The sequence below is a fragment of the Prunus mume genome, linkage group LG2, assembly GCF_029339155.1.
Source record: "Prunus mume cultivar Tortuosa linkage group LG2, ASM2933915v1, whole genome shotgun sequence".
In the NCBI taxonomy this organism is placed as follows: Eukaryota; Viridiplantae; Streptophyta; class Magnoliopsida; order Rosales; family Rosaceae; genus Prunus; species Prunus mume.
In genome coordinates this window covers 13,799,335-13,824,134 of record NC_142699.1, presented here as the reverse complement: position 1 = coordinate 13,824,134, position 24,800 = coordinate 13,799,335, and the positions used below count along the sequence as shown (strand labels likewise).

The window sequence follows — 24,800 nt, the reverse complement described above, 5'->3', positions numbered from 1 at the left end:
GAATTATATATACATTTGACAAAACAAAGTGTTAGTGGTGCCTTCCCCACAGCAGATATATGGATTCTCCCAAATCCAATACTCCAGGCTAGACGGGGATATGCCCTGAGAACTCTGGAATTAGGGCAACTCTTGGTTCACCCAAGAGCTAACATTGACATTATGACATATGCATGCATGGCAACTCTTGGGAATTTTCACAGCGAATATTTTGTAGCCACCAAATCCAAAGATTTATCCGAATCGATCGAAGGCCCGATCAGATTCAATTTCCCCAACTGAAATGAAGGATGACGTATATATCCAACTTGAACTTCCTTGCTTACTTGTTTGCTCCTATGTATTGAATCAGAAGCTGATTCTTGGGAGTGCTTTACTTTAATTATATATGAGAATAACGATGTTGACTTTAATTGCCTCATAATTATATCCGATTCCGATCCATATGTTATGTATGTGCATGCCTCGCCTTGCCTTATCTTGTCTTGTCTTCTCCTTACCTCGCCCACTCACTCCTGTCATTTTACAATTCTGTTTTTTGTTGATTTCATTCTTTTCAGTGCGTCAGATTCGGACAGCAATATTTTCAGGCAAGGGGGATCCGTGAATTCCCACCCCACATGACGTCTACTACATCTAACAGCTAATTCTTTAATTAAGGCTTGAAAGGCAATTAATTTCATGAATTGAAAATGAAGGACCCATTAAGCTCTGTCTCTGGTTGCATAATGCTGCATGTAAAATTCAGAGGTTATATATTTCATTATTTCATGTCAAGAAGAAAAGATGGACCACTAATCCTCGACCGACATAATTAAATTGAACCTATATTCTACTAATTAATCATATAATTAATATGCTGATATTAAGGGCTTATAAACAATTGCATCCGAGACTGTGAGCGGGTATTTTCTTTCAAAATTTCCAATTGTATTATATATATATATATATATATATGTATATTTGTTGTCCGGACGTGTACCACTGGCCGAATTAAAGAAAAATGAGTTAGTGGACCTCGTAGGAAAAATGCTTGGTTTTGTCACCAAAGTGGCATCACCATGGTCCATATATAATAAAATCCTAGTGGGCTTACGTACCAATATAATATAAGGTTTTTTAGGTTTTAGACATAAAAAAAATTTCACTTTTGGAAAAAGCCAAAGTTTTTTCAAAAAGACAAAACCACTCAACTTTCAAATCAAAGCATACGAATGTATTGGATTCTTAGAAATCTAAAAATAAATAAGAACATTTTTGTCCATTTTTGCTTTTTTAAAAATTTTTCTCTCTCCTTTTGCTTTTTCCAAAATGTCCCTATAATATAAATATATTTGGGTAACAAACGCAAGATATTTTTCCAATAATTACCACAAAAATAAAGAAAGTACACAATTCTTAATTGGCCAATATAGGAAGGTGGTGCGGACTGAGTCATGGGTGATTCCACTCATGCAGATCTTAAGACTTTGGGAGGTGAAGGCAATGGTGCCTTTGGCTATACGCTAATTGTTTCTGTACCCCCTACTGCCAACAAACACAAGATTTGGTATGAAATTAATGGTGGGATATGTTTGCAAAGCAAATTGTGATGACAATTGGATCTCCAACTGGCCTACACCCACCAAACACACGAATTTCAAACTTGGCTCGTCCTTTCCCACGCTACACAAGCCAAATTAGATCAAATGGGGGTACTAGACTTCCACTACTAGTGTCATCCAAGAATCTCAAAATTCGAACCTAACAGCCTAAGCTAATAAAGATTCTCAACCCCCCAATTTGTTTGGGATTCTTTTATTCTTATTCATTTTATCAAATTATGAACCAGCTACCAGAGGAACTTGTGGGTTAATATTTACTAATTTTTTTTTTATTACAAAGCGATATTCTATATTACTTTAATTTTCAGAGAGAAAAATAAAACTCGGATGCAAATAAGGGCGAAACCATGAACTTTCATAAGCGTGGGCTATAAATTTTTATTTTTCCATTTAAGAAGCTGCTAGCTAGGGTGGAGTGACTAATTTTTTGTGGAATGGGGTGGGCTTATTTTCACTAAATATGTCAAATTTTCTAAAAATAACACTAAATTCTTATTTATCTAATTATTTGGACCGGCCTAGAGTCTACCCTAGCTAGTCTAATTAAGGGTGGTTTCGTCTTGAATGCAAAGAGACGGGTATACTACCTTGATTAATTGATCTAACCCATAAATGTGGTGAATATTTACTACTTGAGATTGAGATGATAAAAGTTGTATGGTAATTAATTTTGTTTACCCAACAAAAGTTGGTACGTAATAAAAACAATCTCGTAGAGATATATGTATTACCAAAACTGGCCTTTTCATCCCGATCTATCTATGCCGTTAATACAAGTTCTATGTTTCATAATCCACCACACGAATTGGGTGGCAAGCTGGGAGTCTGCATGGTTAGACCATCTTCAACTATTGGGGTGGAAACCCAAATTTTCAGTTTTGAGTCCAAAATTCTTTTCCAACCCATATATTTTGGAGGGTAGAATTCCAGTCCAAGTTTTGCCTGGACTGGTATTTTATGTGGAGCTCCAACTTTGCTTGGAAGCCCATGTGAAGAAGAAAAGTGGTTGGGCCCTGAGTGACAGCTTTGCTGTTTGGCCAGCAGATTTGTGTGACACAGCTGGTAGCTCTAGCAAAAGTGATTCCAACGGCTAAATTCAAAAGTTGTGTAGTTTTATTATTATTATTATTTTTTTAATTCCAACAACTTTATTTTACACCAATGATCAGGATTAATTTTAAGCAATCTGAACGGTAAAATTTCACATACAACGGTTAAAATAATATTTATAATTACTCTAAATCAAATCCAACCCCAAAACTTATTCCAAACTCTATAAATAGCCATTCAATTGGTAAATAATCCACAAACAATTATTTTTTTCCATTCTCCTTTTGTTATATTTTTTCATTCTAGTTTAATTCTTGTTGAGAATGGCCCCAAAACCCCAAAGAAGTGTGAATTGGAAACCATAAGAAGATGAGACATTGTGCAAAGGGTGGGTTTCTATCTTTGAAGATGGGGTTATTGGCACCAATCAATCTAACAACTCATTTTGGTTGTGTGTGTACCAAAAGTTTTTGAAAAATGATCCAAGCATGAGCTGAGCTAGAGTACGATCACCGCAAACCATTGCTTCTCAGTTCAAGATCATCAACCAACAATGTTCTCTATGGAAAGCATGTATGACAAAAGCCAATGCAAGGCATGTGTGTGGCTCCAATCTTGAAGATGTGGTGAGTACCCATTTTTTCCAATGCTTAAATTTATAATTCGAATTCTTTTTAATTATTAACGTGAATTTTATTTTATTTCATGGATAGGATATGAATGCAAAAACACTTTTCTTGAATGATAATAAACCTCCGAATATGTCTTTCAAGTTGTATCATGCTTGACAAATCTTAAAAGATTGCCCAAAATGGAACGACCTATGTGAATCTCCCATACAAACATTAAAGATTCTTCTCATAGTGGCAATACAGTCAATTTGGAGGAAGATGAAGATGATGTGGTCATGCTCACTCCAAGGCCGATGGGAAGAGATAAATAGAAGGATGAAAAAAAAAAAGAAAAAAAAAAGAAAGGGAAATGTGTTTAAGGTTATCTCAATCAAAGTGGAAAATTCTTGTCTGAATTGGTTCAACAAGGAAATGAGGCAAAGGAGGATAAGAGGCAAAAGTTAGAGCTCCTACAATAGCAACATGTCTATCAAATCCAACAAGATAAGGAGGCCAATGAACATGGGATAATGTCCATGGACTTATCCAAATTTACTCCAAGAAAGAAGAAGTATTGAGGGAATAAGCAAGACGAAATTATTGAGACCCAGATGAATATAAGTTTCCCCTACAATCCATAAAACAACTTTGGAGAATATTATCCAAGCCCTCCACATAATGGTTATTAATTTATGTTTATTTATAATTGTTGTTTATCTTAGTTTATAACTGTCATTTATCTTTATTTATAATTGTTGTTTATCTTTATTTGTAATTATTGTTTATCTTTATTTATAATTATCATTTATTTTTCTATGATTAGTTTTTTTTTTAAAATTCAGTGATAAACCACATAATTCATTAAAATCACACAACCACTTTTATAATTTAAACACACTTACATAATTTAAACACACAAAGTATCTCATTTCCCCTCTCATTCGCATATCCAAATATGGTTAATCAAATCATTTCTTAGATTGTGATGTACTTGCGAAGCACGAATTCTATTATGACGAACCATGTAGTCTGAGATCGTTTGTCTGTCTTGGTTTATATCGTACGTGATAGTTGGCTCAAGCTTATAAGCAAGTCTTGCTTTTGTTATTCTAGATATTCGTGGACAATTATCATCATAATCATATTCTGCATCTAGATCCTCATATTTATCCTCGACAATCATGTTGTGCAATATTATGCACGTCATCATGATTAAATGAAGTTGTTCTTTATGCCAAATACGTGCAGGTCCCCTAACAATTGACCATTAAGCCTGAAGTATTCCGAAGACTTTTTCGACATCCTTCTTATAAGCCTCTTATTTTTAGGCAAATAGTCCTTTTTTTTTTTTTTTTTTTTTGAGTATCTAGTTAGGAAATCATCTTAACAAATGTAGCCCAACGAAGGTAGATACCATCAACCAAGTAATAACTCATATTGTATTCATTTCCATTTGCAACATATTGGATATGGGAGACACTTCATTGACTACATCATTGAACAACATGGAACAAGCTAAGACGTTGATATCGTTGTTCGATCCGGCGACTCCAAAAAAAACATGCCATATCCAAGTGTCATACTAGGCCATTACCTCTAGAACAACTGTTGACTTATGCTTATAGCCTGTAAACTGTAATGCCTAAGCAATGGGCAGTTCTTCTATTCCCAATGCATGCAGTAAAGACTACTTAACATGTCTGGGAATCCTCTGGGACTAGCCTTATGCAAAAGCATGTAAAGGTAGGCTGGATTTGGGGAACAGAGTTACCACTGGCTATACAAGGCTTCAATAAGGGAACCAAACTTTCGCAAACATTCAAGGGCTGTAGATTCACCCAATCTACAGTACTCGTCGGTGGAGTGTGCCGAGTATCCATATGCGAGCATTCGAAAAACGGCAGTTAGCTTCTGCTTTGGGATAGTCTTTGTCATCCACAAGCGTCTATCTTCTGGGTAAAGTTTAGCTTATGTGCAACAACATCATTCAAGATGCGATAGAAAAGCTCTATTCTCATGTCGAACCACTTGCAAAGGTCAATTGGGGGATAAAGTGGTCTTTCACATAAGTAGTCGTCCATGAGACTCTTATTATGTTTTTCCCTCTTCCGATTATTGTATTTACGGCCTACAACAAAACCACCATGTTTGGATTGTTGAGCATATTGCTCCAACAAAAATGTATGGTGTTGAACGACCATTGCAACCCTCTGTTGATGAAGGTCATCATCATCAGAATCATTGTTGAAGAAATTTTGTATAACATTCTCACATGAATTCATTGTAAGAAGGAGAATGAGATTGAAGGAGATTGTGTGGTAAATTCAGTAAAACAACACTTCTTAAATAGACAAGAGAATGAGATGACATACATGTTTGAAAATAATTGAATGACGATAGGAAAATATAAGGAACGATAAGGGAATCTAGTAAAGTGAGATGAACAAAGATGAGCAATGGTTCAAAACAGAATTGAAACAAGACAATAAGAGATGGGAGAAATAGTTTAGAAAATAATTGAATGAAGATAGGAAAAGATAGGGAAATATAAAGGAATCCAATAAAGTGAGATGGATAAAGCTGAGCAATAGTTCAAAACATGATTGAAACAAGACAATTGGGGATGAGAAAGGAATCCAGTGAAGTAAAAGTAAAAATAAAAATGGAAGATAACTATGGCAATGGCTTCAATGAAGGATTCAAATTATTTCGGGCATACACAAAAGTAGCAACTCCAGGGATTGTTACCGCTTTTAAAAGAATCGTGTGGTTCTATTGTTTTTAATATAAATCGTGTGCTACTTGTTTTTACTTTTAAAGTCCATGAAATAAAATGTTGTTGTACTGGTTTTTATTTTTAAGCGAAATTCTATTATGTTTTGGAATTTTAAATTTTTTTAGGTAAAAATGTTTTAAAAAATAAATCACAAATGTTGAAACAAAAATAATGTCAATAAAAATTAACGAGAAAAAAAATTTAGGGGTTAATTATTCTCAAACAATTTAATAAAGTTGCGGACTCAAATTATGAGTTTGTAAGATTGGAGGAAAAAATGAATTGAGTCCTAAGAATACATTGTATTTTGGATGATAGAAATTTGAATTTAGCCCCAACATAATTAAGGATGGCTTTAGGAGCTGTTGGCGATATTTTGATACGTGCATGCTGACTACAGAAAACCAGTTGAATTAGAAACCTAGTACTGATGTTGTGACAAGGCTCACATAGCAGATCACTTGTGTTGCAGATAATAATTGAAGGCTTGTAGTTTATATCCAAAATATTTTGTTATGCGTAGAAATTTATCTAAAAGATATTTATAGACAAATATAAAAAAAGGAGTTTCACTAAAACATCCAAAATGAGGGCTGAAATTATAAAAAACCCCAACACCCAAAACACTTTATAAACACACCCAAAACTCATCATTACACACACTCAAAACTCATTTATAAACACACCCAAAAAATATACAATTGTTGATTTTGGGTGTGTTTCTATGTTTAAATAGTGTTTGAGTTTTTTTATAAATACATGTCTAGGATTGGGTTTATTTATAAATTTGTATATAAAAAAGGCATCACAACCGGATTATATAGAGAAAGAGTTTTTCCCTACACGTTTCTTTTGTAGTGTCAGCCTGTCAGGTCCTAAAATTGTATTCGTAACTCAGTATACCCTAATTAAATCAATCATAATGTGGAAAGAAACCAACCCGTTTCCCTACACTGTTTCATGCCTCCTTAAGTTGTTGTCTCTATATGATCATGCACTGGGAACTTCTTATCATAATGTGGAAAGAACCACAAGTTGAATCTCTCTAATGAACAAATGGAAACAACGGCATCTTCTGAATGTAAATGCCAGGCAAAAGTTACTGATTAGGGCATGATGAACATAATTAATATGTAATTTGAAATTTGTTTTGCAAATTAATTAGCTCCTCTCTCCTGACCAAATTGAAATGAGCCATCAGCACACCGAGAGGGCAAACAGCTTGGAGCAGAAGAAGGAAGGCAAATGGCAAGCATGTGAGAAGGAGGAGCCACAAGGCTAACATGCAGCAGAGAAAGGCTCTGGAGAGTGACATGTATATGTATGTCCGTGAAACTCCGAGAGTAACGTTTACAAGCTTGACCTGAGTCTGACCACCGCTACTTTTGAAATTCGTGAATTAAACTTTTTGGGAATCTCCATGAGTGTTTGAAATTTATGAAAACAAATATCTCCATGAGGTCTTTTTAAACGTCTCGTCTTTCTCCTTTAATTAATTTTTCCCCCTACTTGTACTATTTTTCAAATATGTAAATATTATTTTAAAGTTAAAACAAATATAGAGTAGTATTACTTGCACGATTCTCTTTGTACTTTTTCAGTTGATCTAATAAACTGTTATCGCTTGTTAAAAAAACAAATATAGAGTATCGTTGATGTTATAAGAATGAGATAAATAAAGGATAAGTATGTTGATTAATTGAAGATAACCAAACACTTTTCATCGCAAAAAGTCTCCATTAATGTAGGAGTAGGAGTGGAGAAACAATCCACGGATTGTGGAAGCATGCAACAATGGATATGATGATTAATTGAAGATAACCAAACACATTTTACTGCAAAAAGTCTCCATTAATGTAGGAGTTGGGAAAATGATCCATGGATTGTGGAAGGAAGCATGCAACAAAGGATATGTTGATTAAATTGAAGATAACCGAACACTTTTTACTGCAAAAAGTCTCCATAAATGTAGGAGAAACGATCCACAGATTGTGGAAGCATGTAACAATGGAAAGTTTCAAACAACTTTAGAACCGGGTTGGTAACAATGTTTTACCAAAATAAAATCGGGTTGGTAATAATTTTATAGGTTAAAAAAGTAATAAAGAAATGCTTTCCCAAAAAGTAAAAAAGAAAAAGGAAAAAAACTTTGCCATACTTCAGGGAAGGTAGAATATGAGGCTACATTGGTCATCTCGCAAAATATCTATATGATGTCGGTTTTCTTTGTTGGTAATAAGAATGGGTACCAGCACACGCAGTTAAAGTCGGGTGGTCGGCGATCGTTCTCGTCCATGTAATTACCCAAGGATTCTTTTGGCTACGTGCATTTAATTTAATTAACAACAGATTCTTCAACTCAAACCTCTGAAAAAACGAAAGTTATTACATCAAAAATTAAAACAAAAAAGAGAGGGAATAAAATTCCCAAACGTTATTCTCAATATTCCTTCAAGTTCCGCTTACGTCGGACCCTCAGCTTATGTATATATACCAACATCTCATCACCATTGCTCAATACTCAGAGCTCGCTCTTTCTCTGTGTGTCTCTCTCCCTCTCTCTACTCTATCACTTATCATGGCGCTCCGGAAGGCGCTTGCCAAACACGCTATCAGAGTCACTCTAGCCCCGTCTTTGGTGGTTCTAGAGCACCAAACCATAGTGCCTCCAAATGCTGCCCAGGCAAATTTCCATCGCGAGTATCTCACCTCAACCGGTTCCGCCGATAAAGGCTTTTTCCGGCGTTTTCTTCACCGGCGAGCGCTAAACCAATCAGCGAAGCTCCCGGAGTTCCTCACCATACCAGTCGGAGAAAAGCTCCGGGAAAAGCTCAGAGACATCAACATTAGCAGCGATCGGCTCCGGCTAGCCGGTCTCAGCCCTCAGCTGCCGGATCTTGCCACTCCCGACGACGCTCTGTACGGAATCTCCGTCAGCGACGCGAAGAAGATTCTGAAGCTTTCTCAGGTGGAGAAGCTAAAAGCGAAGCTGAGGGAGATTCCGGAGAGCTCCATTTCGTACTCGGAGTTTGTTCGGATCTGTGTGGAAGGCTGCGAGGACGAAGAACAGGGTGCTGAGTTTTCGAAGATGCTTGACGAGTCCGGAAATGTCATCGTTTTGGGAAACGTAGTGTTTCTCCGACCGGAGCAGGTTGGTCAGCTTTTTTCCCGGCCATATCATCTCTCATTTTTCTATAAATTCCTCTTTGTGTTTCTTTCCTTACGCTGTAAAATTACCGAAATAGCCTTGTCATAAATGGCAACTGGTAGGCAACTCAGGCAGAGTTTGTTGCTGTGAGACCGACGTTGGTGGTGCTCCAAAACTGCGGAGTTTTGGAGTTTAGTTGGTTTGGTTTAAATTTTCATCACCCTCGACCCTTGTCCTTAACCGTTTCCAGGGGATGGATTCCCTGCTGAGTTGTCGACGATTTAAAAACCATGCAATTGCTGTGGTTTTTGGTGACATCTGACCACGTTTTTTTTTCTTTTTTCCAGGTGGCAAAATCCATGGAGAGCATAATTTCACAATCCATGGCCATGCCGAACGATCCAAGGAGAAGAGAGCTCCAACAATTGGAGACGCAAAAGATGGTAATTGACCAAAAAGCCCGGGCCTTGGTCCGAGGCGAGCTCTACTGTGGGCTGGGCTTTTTGTTATTTCAAACAATCAGTGCCATCCGGCTGACTTTTTGGGAGCTGAGTTGGGATGTGATGGAGCCCATTTGCTTCTTTGTGACCTCCATGTACTTCGCTTTGGGGTATGGCTTCTTTCTTAGGACATCCATGGAGCCCACTTTCCAAGGCTTCTTCCAGCGTCGTTTCGAGGCCAAGCAGCAGCGCCTTATGGAGGCTCATAAATTTGATGTCCAAAAGTACAAGCACCTCCGCAAAGTGTTTTATCCCAATTCGGATCATTCAGCGTCGTTTTCATCGTGATGAAGGAATGGCCCTTCTTTTGGTGGTGCTGTACATCGTTAAACAGAGTTGTGGGGTCCATACCCTAGGCTTGGGTTTTTTTTTGTTTTTTTGGGTCAAAATACCGTAGGCTTAAGTTAATACAAAAAGAAAAAGAAACCAAATTTAACTGGGATCGTTTCACGAAACAAAGCCTGTTGGGTTTTAACCTTTTAAGGACGGTTGGGCTAGGTTCGGCCCCGGGCCCATGACGGAGGAACTTTGATCGGCGGTGGTGATGAGAAACTCGGAATCTTGTAAAGAGGTTCAGTTCTCATTGTTTGTGTAGAGGACAGTGAATTGCCAAGTAAAATATGAAACTTTTGTCAAGTCTTTCTCACTGGCACGCAAATAGCAAATTAGCAATGAGGAGGTTTCTTAACTCAAAAGGCGAGCTGTTAATTATTCTGCTTTATAATTAATAATATTATATTATGATGTGTGCGTGTGAAGTTGGTTCTTATTGCCGTTGATATTTTTCATCAGGACCATAAGGATCATAACTTGACCAATAAGGTGCTCTCGAGCTAGTAGCTACACACCCCTTTGAAGAGTGAAAGAGAGCTTTGATTAAAACAAAAACAAAACAAAAAATCTGCAAATAAACTAACGTCGAGTGGTTAGAGAAGGGTATCTTGTCTTTGATTTTTTAAGGCCAACTATATTTCGGGAGGGAATTTGAATACGAGAAATTCAGTTTAAGGGTGAATGTTTTTAACCAATTGAGCTACCCGATAAAAATCAAGTAGGTGATATTATAATGCTATGAAGGTAAGCACACCATATCATCATTTTACAATTGATAATATATTGTACAATATTAATCATGAAAATCTATTATCCTCGTCATAGACAACTCGTGGCTCAAAACGAAAAGATATGTCCTTGGGTATAAGCCCAATACTTATCTTATTGACCAGAAGAGCCCAAGGCTTTACAACAAGCAGCTTTCTCATTGGGTGCTACTAATTCGCTACTAATCTAATCTAATCTAATCTAATCTAATCCAGAAATATTCTACTTTAGCTTTCATCAAAACTTTAAAATAAAATTAAAATAAATGTAGATGGTCTTCCACCATGTGTAAACTTTATGCTCGAATTGACTATTGAACCACAACTATTGGGGCTCGACCCAACAAAGCCAATTTGGATTAGTCTTTAAAGTTGGGCCGGTTTCAACTTCAAACAATGCCTATTTTCTTTTTCTTTATTTTTTTAATACAAGCAATAGTATTATTCTGCTGAGGAAGCTCCACTAGTTTGTAATGGAAATGGAAATGGAAATACTCCCACTTGTTAAAGGCCCATGTTTAAAAAAAAACGAAAAACAAACCATTACGTCAACATTTTCGTTTAGACGAAACAAGAAGGGTTTTGGTTTTTAGTTTTTGTGAGAGAGAGTGTTGCGTGTTCATTTTCACTGCACGTTTCGCTTTCACAAAAGATAAGGGTTGCACGAAGGAAAGCCCAGGACAGGAGGAGTTAAGGATTTCACATGCAGATTACTCATTCTGTCTCTCCCGAGGAAAAGATGTTCCAACTCTTACGTCCTTGGCCCTATCAATTTAGTGAAACTCCGAAACAAATATCACTAAGGCTTTTGTTTGTTTGGTACCCATCACCTTTTCTTTTGTCCTCTCCTAACGTTAACGACATTGTGTGTTGAGTATAGGAGCACACCACACGCACCTAACTCATAAACTTCTGAAATTTTTATACGAAATTCTTATATACATTTGATGTGTATATCCAGACCAGAACAGTCAGTGAGTGGCCCACTGAATTATGATATTATTGTTATAGCAGATTTGTTAAGAGGTACCCTCCCTGATCATCTCATGTCTCCATCACATGATTTATAGACTCTGCCATGCCATTGGCCCGTTGCCAATTTGCCATACCAGTTTCTAATTAGGGAAGCAACAGACTTTATGAATGTGGGCAAAGTATGGTCCCAATAATGTCTAACAACATAATGCGAGTTTAATGGAGGTCGCTCAAGTCTCAACATAACTAGTGTTGGAAAATCTCTACCAACCTGCTCTAAGATTTCAACATATGTTTTGGTCAATTTTAACAATAACTTGTATGACAAATGACATTGGCAGTCAGTTTTACAAAGAAAATCATTTCTGTTATTTACATATATATCTTGAATAATTTCAAATGCGCAACCAACAAATATATTTATATATATGAGGTTTTTGAGGTTCTGGGGAAGCATGTATATATATATATATATATATATATATATTCGGACTCCGGAAGGCTACAACCAACAATCCTTCCTTTTTGCATCACTTAAATTATACTTCATCAAGCATCTTTTCCTAATTATTCTAAATACAGCAGTCGGCAGCAGCTAGCAGGCACATCTGCTTACTCAAATTTAAACTTGAAACCTTCTGGGCCCAATGGCAATGGTGGTATAACTAGCAACCATGTGGGCAACAATGAGGCCCCACCACAACCTGTTATTCTGGTTATTCTGGGCAGACGGAATTTATTAAAACCCAAGTTGCAATAAGATTTGTGGGTTCTGTGTGCTTGGCTGAGACTGAAAGACACAATTTGTATTGGGGGGAGGGGGGAGGAAGAGGGAAGCCTTCCTCATCTTCTATGCTTTGCCCGGATTCTCAGTAAAACTTTCTCCCTTCCCCAGTAATAAATAGAAAATTTTAATTAAAATAAATAATTTTGAATTTTGAAATTTGAAAGCTACTTACTTCAGTTCATATACAAATAAAAGGTTAAGCCAGCATTTACTATAAATATACATCATATAAAACGGAGCCTGTTTTAATGCAAGTATGAGATTAGGAAAGGAATTTGTTCAACTCAGATTCTGGCAACCCAAAACAGTGACCCGCTTGTCTTCTTATACATTCTTGTTTACAAATACCAAACCAGAAAACATATACGAGTTTATAAAAAAACACAACAATTAGGGTTAAATATACGTAAATGGATTTGGTGCATCAAACATTTTCAGTACAGTTCCACTGAAGCAACTTGGACTGGCATTTAGGGCCCACGTATTGTTGTGTTTGCTTGCGCTTTGCTTTTGCCTTTTTGGTTTAGAAAGATACATATATGTATATATATACTAGCTAGCAAACACTGCCACACAGTCCATTTGGGTTTACTGGGTACCTACCAAAATTATGAGTTCCATATGAATAATGGGGTTGGGGGGTATCGCAACTTTGTTGAATTTCCTTTTTAGTTTTGGTACGTTCAGCTTTTTGCTTGCTGGTTTGGAATGATGTACAACCCATTGCCAGTGGTGAGATCCGCTATTCCCTCCGTGCATGTCTGTTTCTGTTTGTAATCTCTCTCAATGACATCTCTTGCTACTTATACAATTAATCCAATCTTATGTCCATTAATCAAGGTATTAGTATTACACCCTAACTTATTGTACCAATGGCAAGGAGCTTACAACAAAAGTAATTAATAAGGGTTACCATCTAAGAAACATTTCTCGTACACTGATAGCGACTTTTTTCTATTGGGTTTGTGCCAAATTTTACTGATGTAGAACTATGCCACGTACTTGACAAATGCAAAGGCCACATTGCCACAATAACGTGCATGGAGATAAAGAAGGCATTTGGCATACAAATAGACAAGGAGGTTATCAATTCAAGAGGGAAGCATTCCATCACAATCCTTAAAACCTCTGCTTAATTACGCATATGGCTACTTTTGTGCCCTTTTTCCAATATCTTTATCCAAAATATTTACAGAATTTCAGGCCAAAATTGAAATTCTTGGAGTATGCATTTGTTTTGATACTCTCAACTCAAACATGCCAAGCCCAAGTGTGTGCAATTGATTGAATTTTAAAAAATAATAACGCATGTGAATAGAATCTATTTTCTTGTTTGTTCCCTTCTTCAAATAATATTATTTTATCATTTTAATAATGAGATTTTCAACTAATTACAAAATCAGGAGCTCAATCAAACATGTAATTAAATTAATTTGCTCGTTATCATCATATCCCTCATACGCGAATTGTATAATATAACAATTTGGCTTTATGAAGACAACCTTTGACTACACTAAGAAAATGTCGAGCGAGTGAGTATAGTACACTTTTTAGAATGATGTTGATAATTAGTGCGCGTTTGCTGTTTGCTTATTGTATATAACTCAAAAGAGGAAGAAACATGCATAGATGGTTCTATAATTTGATGCACCACTTTTGATCAAAGCTTCTAACTCAACACCAAAAAAGTGAATCCAAGCTTTCTTTTCGACTTCACATAAAAACCCAATTGTGGTAGTTGGATAACAAGTTCTCCTAACTTACATGTGCAAATTTGAAAACATCTAGCATTTGTGTGTACAAAATATTTAGAATTTAATAGAAAAAAGCACTCTCACACGTACATAAATGATTAAAGTTAGCTAAATTTGTGCGAACTTGTGGAAAGAGGCTTCCTGTTGGACTTCTTGTTGTAGGTCATGCATCAAGTAGTGGTTTTTTGAGTTTTCTTCAGTTGGGTTTTATTTCATCAAGTCCTAGATAAAGAAAATAAAATCATTAATAGCATAGCTATTTAATTAGATAATGGTGAGACCTAAATAAGATTACGGCAGTGGACCTAACCGGGGCCATTTTGTACCAATTGGTTAAACTATCCGTGCCGTTGGGGTAAACAGTATTGATCAACAAAAACAACACAAAATAATCGATAAAAAATTGAATTTAATATATATGTTTTTTCCCATATGTGTTGATGAGCTGTATTCTAACTAATATCTGTAAATCAACCACCTTTTGGAGACAATGATGGATTAGTTTTTGCTTAAATATTATAAACAAACTGTAACACGACCTAATCGGATTAAACAACCGCGAAGGAAAGAAGGTCAAAGTATCAAGAAATTAATAAATACTTTAGCCGAGGATCGATGCAGGTCAGCAAAATACCAAACCTAACTACCCTCCTCAGTTTTATGCGTTTGCTTGCACAAATAAATTCCTGGGTTTTTGGTCCTTCCTTGCTTTTGAGGTTTTAATTTGTATTTGCTTCACCCATCCCATTCAAGTCAGAATTGTTCCAAATAAACAGTACTCTTAAAAATATATACCTTGTTTCAAACTTCTGCAAACATAGATGACTATTATTGGTTAGAAAGTGCCTTTCCTGCCCTATTCCATTGCCAATGTTCAAAGTAACCCTTAGGATTAGTATATATATTATATCTCGATCATAATAAAGTGCTAACTTGATGTTTAGGCCACCATGTACAAGTTAAGAATGACAAAGAAAACAATAACTTGTGGTTTGTAACTTCATATTTTGATTTACATTGTTAATGTTTAAACATTTCTCGTAATTTTAACGGTGCTTACATGCTTAATATTTAAGCATTTCTCGTAATCTTAGCAGCGAGGGTTCGACTATCGTTTTCCCATACATATTATATTTGCTGGGAACCTTGTAATCATACCAATTTTCAGTGTAGACGTTTGAGGATAAGAATCCACGATTTCTGCATTTTATAGAGCAAAATGTCATGGGAGTCAACATTGTTCAAGTTGAGTGGGGCCCAAGAAACCTGTTGTTGGCTAAGCCTAGAATTGTAGGGCATGACATTCATAACGTTGGGTCACACCGTCACAGTTATATCAAGTTAAGGAATGCTAGCAACCTTCTCTCTAACCTTCTTTTTTGGACTTTGTCCATTTTTTGCTCAACCTGTATCATTCTCATTACACTTAAAACAATGTCATTTATATATGGGAGACTTTGAAAAAACACAAAGGAGAGAAAAAATTTGTAAAAGAAGCAAAAATGGACAAAATTGCCCTTATTTATTTTTGGATTTCCTAAGAAATCATTTACATTTGCATGTCTTTGATTTGAAAGTTGAGAGATTTTTCTGTCTTTTTTGAAAAAGCTTTGGCTTTTTCCAAAAGTGAAATTTTTTTTTTGGCTAAAACCTAAATTTACTTTTATGATATTATACAAACTAACTTTTGCTTTCCAAGTTTACCCTTATTAAATTTATTAAATTTATCCAAACATATTTCACAACTTTCTTACCATCTTATTAATTTTTTTAACGTGAATTATTTTTTTTAAATAAATTTTTTGTTAAAAAAAAGAAGAAGAGAAAATGTCCTTTTTTAAAAATAAAAAAAAATCTAAACTTGACTTTAAAAAAAAGAAGGACATTTCCTCTTTTTTTAAAAAGCAGACATTTTCTTAATCTAAACTTGAAGTTAAAAAAATAAGAAGGGACATTTCCTCTTTTTTTAAAAAGCAGACATTTTCTTAAATAAAAAAATTGCCATTAAAAAATAATAATAATATGGTAAGAAAGTTGTGATTTTTTTTTTGATAAATTGAATACAATTAAGAATGGTAAACTTGGAAAACAAAAGTTAGCTTGTATAATATATTAATGACATTGTTTTAAGTGTAAGAAGAATGACACATGTCAAGCTAAAAAGAGAGAATGTGTAAAAGAGAATGTTAAAGAGAAAGTTGCTAGCATTGCCCTATAAAGTTTTGACCAAAGTCCATTAGCTGATCAATCAATGAATAAAATTGAGATTTGTGGCCAATAAACTTCGCAAACTTCATTTATACATTTGCCCACACTAGTAGTAGTACTATATCAAACCCTACGTTTTTTTAGATGTGGTTTTGGTTTAATTAATTAATCCTGTTTTTAGTTATAAAGTAGAACGATAAACTAATCTTAACTTGCATGAAACTTCTCTCATACTTTGTTTCTGGTTATTTTCAGTGTAAGCCAATATGTTCCACATTTTCCAACAAATTATTATTTTTCCTTTTGTTTTTGTACGTTCAATTTTGTTTTTGGGTATTTCGACCAAAAAATAAAACCCCCCAAATTTTAAAAACGGAAGCAATATCCTTTCAGACTTGAAAGCCAAGAAACAGAAACAAAATAAACCGGAATTTTTAAATAAATTTAAGAACATTATTAATATTAAACCATTTTAGTGTCTTATTATTTTGAAACCAAGCTCATACGTGCGCAATTAATGGCATCAAACATAAAATAAATAAGAAAATAATTAGCACTTAAATATAATCCGGCTGAACGGCAATATATTTTTTTAATTGAAATAATGGTGAACTACTCAGCCAGTAAATAATAGGGAGTTTCACTAAAACACCCAAAATAGGGGTTGAAATTATAAAAAAACCCAAAACACTATTTAAACATATAAACACACCCAAAACCCATCATTACACACACTCAAAACTCATTTATAAACACACCCAAAAAGTTGACTTTGGAGTTGATTTTGGGTGTGTTTCTATGTTCAAATAGTGCTTGGGTTTTTTTATAAATACATGTCTAGGATTGGGTTTTTTTATAAATTTGTATAAATGGTAATTAAAAAAAATTTTGGGTCTATATTTTATTGTGATTGTCGAGCATTTACTATTTTCTTCCTTGGAACTGTAATATGCTTCCTGTTTTGCAGAGAAATGTTAGAATGTTTTGCTTGAAACTCCCTTAAGGATCTCAGCTACATTATGTAATTTCCTTTTTCACTACTGAACAATATCCGGATAATTATGCTTATAAATCACAATTTCTTTTTAAAGAAATTTGAGTAGCCAATATAATCATAATTTTTAAAAAAACATAAGGGAAGAAAATACCAACTAACTATTTCTCTAGTGGTATTTGTCTTTACTTGATCAAAATAAGTCTTAAATTCGATACATTAGTTCGAACCGATCATCATTTAAAAAAGAAAAGAAAAAAAAGATAACAATCATCGGATAGGGCGTTGTATATCTACAACAGAACACATTGGCCATAAACTTTAAAACGTCAATGGCCCTTAAATTCAACGATTGTGACTATGAAGGTTACGCGAATTAGGTTACCAATAAATTCAACATAAAAGGTCATATCGCAAGGGTTGAGGATGACCAAATATTAATGAAAGCCATGACAAATTGCCATGTTTTTCTTCCTAATATTTTAACCTAACACTAGAAGGAATGGGTTTGAATAATTTACAACATTTTTTTAAATTTTTTTTGTTGATTATACAACGTTAGAATAGTCACAGGCCAAAGAAGAAAAAGTCTTATCGTACAGTCGCTTACAGATAATAAATTCTTAAATTTGATATGTAATGTGTACGGTCAAAATAACAAGAAATGATGCATCACCTATAAAAAATAAAATAAATAAAATTGAAGCATATGAATTTTTGTTTTTGCTAATTAAAAACTTGGTTAATCCACATGTTGCGGTGGTGAACCGCCAATGACCTGATCCACTGACATTATAGAAAACGAATAATCGATGAATTTCCTTAGATTATACTTTAGACATAAATTAAAAGACCCTTTGAGACATTAAAAATGGGAAAGAAAAAGAGATCAGCAACGTTGAATGGGGCTTATCGTAATTCTGCTCAATATGAAGGTCGGTTTCCCTTTCCGATTTTTCAAATTAATAAATAAGAATAATAAAAAACTAAAGAAAGAAAAAAAAATCCTAAACCAAAAAGATTAATAAAATCATCAGCTGTACCCACCCCACCCAATCCATATGATTTTGAAGGACCTATTCTTCCCCTTCTTCTTCTTCTTCATCGTCTTCACTGTCACTGATTCCGTGTTTCGCCTTTCGCCTTTCTGAAAGAACAAAGCTTTCAGTGGCCGTACGAGACATTTAAAGCTCCTTGTTTGATTCAGTCTACGAAAGTAGCATTCTTTTTTATTTTATGTTCTCAAATACCGAAGACCCACACTCTTATCTCTCTCTGTTTGGTGCTTTCAAATCGAAGCACAAGGGGTCTCTCTCATATTTATTTATCTTCTATAAGAGAAATATATTTTTTCTAGATTAAATTATTGAGGCGATTTGAAATGCAGAAGAGCCAGCGATTTTTCTGGGTTTTAAAGCCGATCGGAAAATCGCCGGCGATTTGATGGAATCGATGCCCTTAGTATTAGAGTTTCCTACATTTCATGGAGGTAATGATACGGTGCCGTCCATGTACCTTTCTCAGATTCGGTTCTAAGCTACGAGTCGCCGTCGCTATCCTCAAGGTGAGCTCTCTCAGGTTTTCATTTGTCACTTATTTTCTGGTTAGAAGAATTTGGGGTTTAAGTTTTGTTTTCTCTTGCAAATTTCAGTTAAAAATTTCTTGTTATGTTCGGGAAGAGATGGAAAAATTTGGGATTTTGGCACTGCACTGACCCTAAATCAGTTGTTTATTATCTGGTTTCTCATTCCTTCTTTTTTTTTTCCCTGGGGAACCTAACGGCAGATTTGGGCTTCAGGTTAAGGGAAGCAACTGTCTTTAGTACGTGATGGATTTATTGCTTTTGATGTTTCCACTTTCTAAGCTATTTCCTCTTGCTTGTTTCTGCTTCCAATTAGTTTTTTTTATTTCCTTTTCTGGAAACTGTTTATTAGTGCTTGAGGGGGGAACATTTTTGTTCCTTTTTTTTGAATAAATTTCAGCTGATCTGTGGGTTGGGTTTGGCCAATAGTTAGTATTAATGTTATTTTTCATGAGGTTGAAGCAGATTTGGGTTTGCTGGACCAAACTGTGCCATCTCCGTTGATGTGCTATTAGGATTGAGACACTTTATTTTTGATTTTCCATATTATTATGAGACTAAGTTTGTTAGATCTGCTCTAGAATGGTTGATTTTTTATCCTGTCCACCTTGTGCGTGAACAGTAAGTTTGTTGAAAACCAAGGTCTTAAGCTTGCACATTTTCATCACATTAATGGTTCTTTTGTTTTGTTGTGCTTTAGGTTATATTGCTAGTGATATGGTTGGAAACTAGTAATGCACAATCCCAAGAAAACACACTTCAAGGGCAGGATCCAGAATGGTTGTCCGAGAGTGTTGCTTCACATTCCTGCATCCATGACCAGATACTTAAACAACGGAGGCGACCTGGTCGCAAAGTGTACACTGTTACCCCCCAGGTGTACGAGGGGTCTGGTATATCACAAGCCCTTCACCAAAAAGGTAGGGCATTACTTGGAATTTCCAAGTGCTCGGTACAGCAGAAGGATGTAAAACGGCCTATTAGAATATATTTAAATTATGATGCTGTTGGTCACTCGCCTGATAGAGACTGTCGAAATGTTGGTGATATTGTTAAGGTGGGTTTAACATCAAATTGGTAAATTCTGAATGTGTACATTGTTGACAACTATACATAACTGATGTTGGAATTGATTTCTTCGTTTTTCTTGCAATTCCCCTCCCTATCAGCTTGGGGAGCCTCCTGTGACGTATTCTGTTCTTGGTTCTCCTTCTTGCAATCCTCATGGTGATCCTCCAATTTCTGGTGACTGCTGGTATAACTGCACTTTGGATGATATAGCTGGGAAGGACAAACGGCAGCGCCTTCGCAAGGTTAGATTGTACTTTGTTATTCTTCTGTCATATTTTTCCCACTTTGTACATCATGTGACCTTTGTATATCGTTCACTGCTTCATGTCTCTGGGTTTTGCTTAATCAAACTTTGTCTATGTCAATGTGCGTAGATGGATGACTTTATTGTCAGTAATGCATATTGATGTTACTCATGCTGGGTAAGTATGCATGAAACTTATTTTCGGAGGTATTTAAATGCAGGCTCTAGGGCAGACAGCCGACTGGTTCAAGAGAGCCTTAGCTGTTGAACCTGTGAGGGGGAATTTGCGGTTGAGTGGGTATTCAGCATGCGGCCAAGATGGAGGTGTGCAGCTGCCACGTCAATATGTTGAAGGTATCTTTTATTGCAAATTGGGTGTTATTTTCCAATATCACTGTGTGACTTGTTTCTGGTTTTTAGTAGCAATTCTTGACATGTCCGCATACGCAAGTATCCAAGTAACCATAATGTTGATCTTTTTCCAGAGGGCGTTGCTGAAGCAGACCTGGTTCTTCTTGTGACAACAAGACCTACCACTGGAAACACTCTTGCATGGGCAGTGGCTTGTGAACGTGATCAATGGGGTCGTGCAATTGCAGGTAATTCATTCATTGAGCACTGTTTCCTATTGGAATAGTCGTGCCTTGCTTGCAATAGAAATCAGAATTGATTGTATCTTTTTCTATTTTTGGGATGTAGGACATGTAAATGTTGCTCCTCGCCATTTGACAGCAGAAGCAGAAACTCTACTTTCTGCTACTCTCATACATGAGGTCAGTTGTCTTGTAATGAAATTAAGAAAACATGGGATGTAATTTCTTACTGATAAGAATGTGTGATCTTTTCCAGGTTATGCATGTTCTCGGTTTTGATCCCCATGCCTTTGCTCATTTTAGGGATGAGAGGAAAAGAAGGCGTAGTCAGGTAAAGGCTACTACTAATGCTTCAAAATGCTCCTTCACAACAACGAGAAATCTATGTCCAAACTCTCTGCTGCTTCATTGTTGTTTGGGTATGGAAAGTTCATTGGCACCAAAATGTTACTTGTTATCAATTTTCAGGTTACAGAACAAATCATGGATGAAAAGCTTGGGCGTATGGTGACCCGTGTGGTGCTTCCACGTGTTGTCATGCATTCACGATATCATTATGCGGTAAATTCAACTCTCTTTGTTATGCATGGAATTGTGTGCTGCTTGAAAACTATTTTGAGACATAGTGTTGCTTTAATTTTTAATATTCTAAAACCAGAGCACCCAAAAAAATGGTTGAAGAATTTCATAGAAAATAATGGTCCAAGACTAATCTTCTGGCAGGCATTCTCTGAGAATTTCACTGGTTTAGAGCTTGAAGATGGGGGAGGACGCGGCACATCAGGTTTTTTACTTTAAATGTTTCTGTGTGTAATCGTGCATAAATGCATACAATCCTATGCTATGCTGTGCTTGGCACGATTTTATGGAAGACTTATTATATAACATGAGGAACAATATTCAAGGTAGTGTAAAATGCCAAAACAAAAAATAACAGTTGATATATAGTAAGAACTGTACCAGATGTGTTTTTTCCCCAGTGATACCAACAGAGTTGTCATAGTATTTAGAAGTGTAATAATGATTGTACATCTAATTACTTTCAGGGTCACACTGGGAAAAAAGACTTCTAATGAATGAAATTATGACGGGTTCAGTGGACACAAGATCCGTGGTTTCAAAAATGACACTGGCGTTATTAGAAGATAGTGGATGGTACCAGGCTAATTATAGTATGGCGGACCATCTTGATTGGGGCCGCAACCAAGGAACTGAGTTTGTTACCTCCCCTTGCAATCTCTGGAAGGGGGCATATCATTGCAACACAACACAATTGTCAGGATGTACATACAACAGAGAAGCAGAGGGTTACTGTCCAATCGTAAGTTACAGTGGAGACCTACCCCAGTGGGCACGCTATTTCCCACAGGCTAACAAAGGTGTGGTGTTTTTGCATTTGTAATCTATTGCATTATATTTGAAGTTGTTAATCTGCATCCCATTGTTTTGGGTATTAAAATATCTATAAACCTTAATACTTGGTTTGAGACTTGATGTGAATTATGTTATCTTATGACCATTGCAGGTGGGCAGTCCTCACTGGCTGATTATTGCACCTATTTCGTTGCTTACTCTGATGGATCATGTACTGACACTAACAGTGCACGACCACCTGACAGAATGTTGGGTGAAGTACGAGGAAGTAACTCTAGGTGAGATTTACACTAGGAACGTTTCTTTCCCGTGGACATGTTGGTTGCAGTTAAAAATAGCCACATCTTGCTAATGATTATTCTTCTTTGTCACTCGTAGGTGTATGGCTTCATCCTTGGTACGTACTGGGTTTGTACGGGGTTCTATGACCCAAGGAAATGGATGCTATCAGCACAGATGTGTTAATAATTCATTAGAGGTATGCTATTTCAGTGGTCGCTTTCTTTTTCATCTGCTGTAGTTTATCAGGTGCACATGGGTGTCATGGTGAACTTATCAACCATAAATTGATGAGCAGCATCTTTAAATTTGAACATGCTTCATCCTTTCTTTTATCACTTTTTTAATTGTTTATTTATTTTCAGGTTGCTGTGGATGGTATGTGGAAAGTATGTCCTGAAGCTGGTGGACCACTTCAGTTCCCAGGATTTAATGGTAATCATGCTGTTCTATCGATTGTTTTTTCTTCTTAATCTTGTTATGTGTATTTCAACATTGATTAAAATTTGAAAAATGTTCCTTCTTTTAGGTGAATTGCTTTGCCCGGCATACCATGAACTCTGTAGTACAAGCCTAGTTCCTGGGACTGGGCAATGTCCAAAATCATGTAATTTCAATGGAGATTGTGTTGAAGGAAGGTGCCACTGTTTTCTAGGGTTTCATGGTTCCGATTGTAGTAAACGTGCGCTCCTAATTTCCTCTTTGCCCTTCTTTATAATCAGCACACGAGATGCAACATTATACGAAGTTAGGTTTTGAATTTATGATCTTTGCAGGCACCTGCCCAAGCAGCTGTAGTGGACGTGGAAATTGCCTTTCTAATGGGCTCTGTGAATGTGAAAATGGATACACAGGCATTGACTGCTCCACTGGTAATGCCTTTTTGTTTTTTTCCTCTCTTTTTTTCCCTGTTTAATACCACACACCGTGTCAAGGCTTGTGTACAATGGCTGCTAATATTATGCAATTTGCTGTTCTCTGACAACGCTGCTCTTGCATGTATATGTCATGCAGCTGTTTGTGATGAGCAATGCAGCCTTCATGGAGGTGTCTGTGATGATGGAGTCTGTGAATTCCGATGCTCTGACTATGCAGGCTACTCTTGCCAGAACAGCACCATGCTGCAATCTAGTCTTAAAGTTTGTAAAGATGTGCTGGAGAATGTCAACTCTGGTGCTGGTCAGCATTGTGCACCCAGTGAACCAAGTATATTGCAGCAGCTAGAGGATGTAGTGGTCATGCCCAACTACCATCGTTTGTTTCCTGGGGGTGCTAGGAAACTTTTTAGCATCTTTGGCACCAGCTACTGTGATATGACTGCGAAGCAGCTGGCTTGCTGGGTAAGTTTCCTCTCACTCCACAATACAACCTTTTCTTCTCCCTTTGTCAAGAAACATTTGTTATGTTTATCTGCTTTGACTAAGAATATGACCATGTAATGCCAGATCTCAATTCAAAAGTGTGACAAGGACGGGGACAACAGGCTCCGCGTATGCTATTCGGCTTGTCAGTCGTATAATTCGGCATGCGGAGCTTCACTGGATTGCTCGGACCAAACCCTGTTCAGTAGTAAGGATGAAGCAGAAGGTCAATGCACCGGGTCTAGTGAGATGAAAACATCATGGATTAGCAGCATATATAGTTTGTTTTCAAGTAATAGTTCCTCAAAAGGGACGTCTGTAAAAAATAGGCAGCTTTAGTATTTACTTTTGATTTTTTGTTTTTTTCTTGTAATTTTTTAGGGTTTCATTTTAGGAAAAGGTGGCATTTAATGCTGTCTTAGATGTAGGTTTTCCGTCTGCAGGGCCCAATAATCATTAAAAAAAAGTTGGGCCGGAAGGCGAGAGTTGTGGCTTTCAAAGATGAAAGCCGCTTGTAGAGAAAATTGGAAATGCAGGAAATGCAAGGTGAGTAGAAAAAGAAAAGGAAAAAAAAGAGGAAGAGTCTTGTTAAGTTGCTTGCACGGTTGTTTTGTTTGTTAGGCCGAAGGCCTTGAAATTTGAAAGAAAAAAAAAGCCTTGTATTTCTTGGTTTATTGTGTTCTTATCTTTAGAGTTGTCTTTAGTTAGTTTCAAAGAAAAGTTAGTCAATACACCGTCGTTTTAATTACTTGAATAACAATTATACTGCGTGGTATAGTTGGAGAAGGA

The 24,800-nt window shown here is 36.2% G+C and overlaps 2 protein-coding genes across 2 annotated transcripts; both read left to right on the top strand.

The window, feature by feature from the left end:
- Nucleotides 1-8,413: 8,413 nt before the first annotated feature.
- Nucleotides 8,414-10,440, top strand: LOC103320930 (calcium uniporter (DUF607)). Its single transcript, XM_089044374.1, has 2 exons — nucleotides 8,414-9,192; nucleotides 9,537-10,440. The coding sequence occupies exons 1-2, from the start codon at nucleotides 8,524-8,526 to the stop codon at nucleotides 9,975-9,977; spliced, it is 1,110 nt and encodes a 369-aa protein (XP_088900500.1). The 5' UTR covers nucleotides 8,414-8,523; the 3' UTR covers nucleotides 9,978-10,440.
- Nucleotides 10,441-18,625: 8,185 nt separating this feature from the next.
- On the top strand, nucleotides 18,626-24,685 carry LOC103320808 (metalloendopeptidase / zinc ion binding protein). Its single transcript, XM_089045088.1, has 17 exons — nucleotides 18,626-19,071; nucleotides 19,790-20,146; nucleotides 20,259-20,402; nucleotides 20,626-20,758; nucleotides 20,890-21,003; nucleotides 21,104-21,177; nucleotides 21,254-21,328; nucleotides 21,466-21,558; nucleotides 21,721-21,781; nucleotides 22,044-22,376; nucleotides 22,523-22,649; nucleotides 22,750-22,849; nucleotides 23,016-23,085; nucleotides 23,180-23,332; nucleotides 23,427-23,522; nucleotides 23,665-23,990; nucleotides 24,096-24,685. Exons 1-17 carry the CDS (start codon nucleotides 18,991-18,993, stop codon nucleotides 24,348-24,350), a joined length of 2,592 nt encoding a protein of 863 aa, XP_088901214.1. The 5' UTR covers nucleotides 18,626-18,990; the 3' UTR covers nucleotides 24,351-24,685.
- The last annotated feature ends 115 nt before the right edge of the window (nucleotides 24,686-24,800 follow it).

Coding starts and splice junctions, on each gene's coding strand:
- LOC103320930 (XM_089044374.1), top strand. CDS start 8,524: ATGTATATATACCAACATCTCATCACCATTGCTCAATACTCAGAGCTC. Junction 9,193..9,536: donor TGTTTCTCCGACCGGAGCAG/GTTGGTCAGCTT, acceptor TCTTTTTTCCAG/GTGGCAAAATCCATGGAGAG.
- LOC103320808 (XM_089045088.1), top strand. CDS start 18,991: ATGGAGGTAATGATACGGTGCCGTCCATGTACCTTTCTCAGATTCGGT. Junction 23,086..23,179: donor TCAGTTCCCAGGATTTAATG/GTAATCATGCTG, acceptor TCCTTCTTTTAG/GTGAATTGCTTTGCCCGGCA. Junction 23,523..23,664: donor AGGCATTGACTGCTCCACTG/GTAATGCCTTTT, acceptor TATGTCATGCAG/CTGTTTGTGATGAGCAATGC.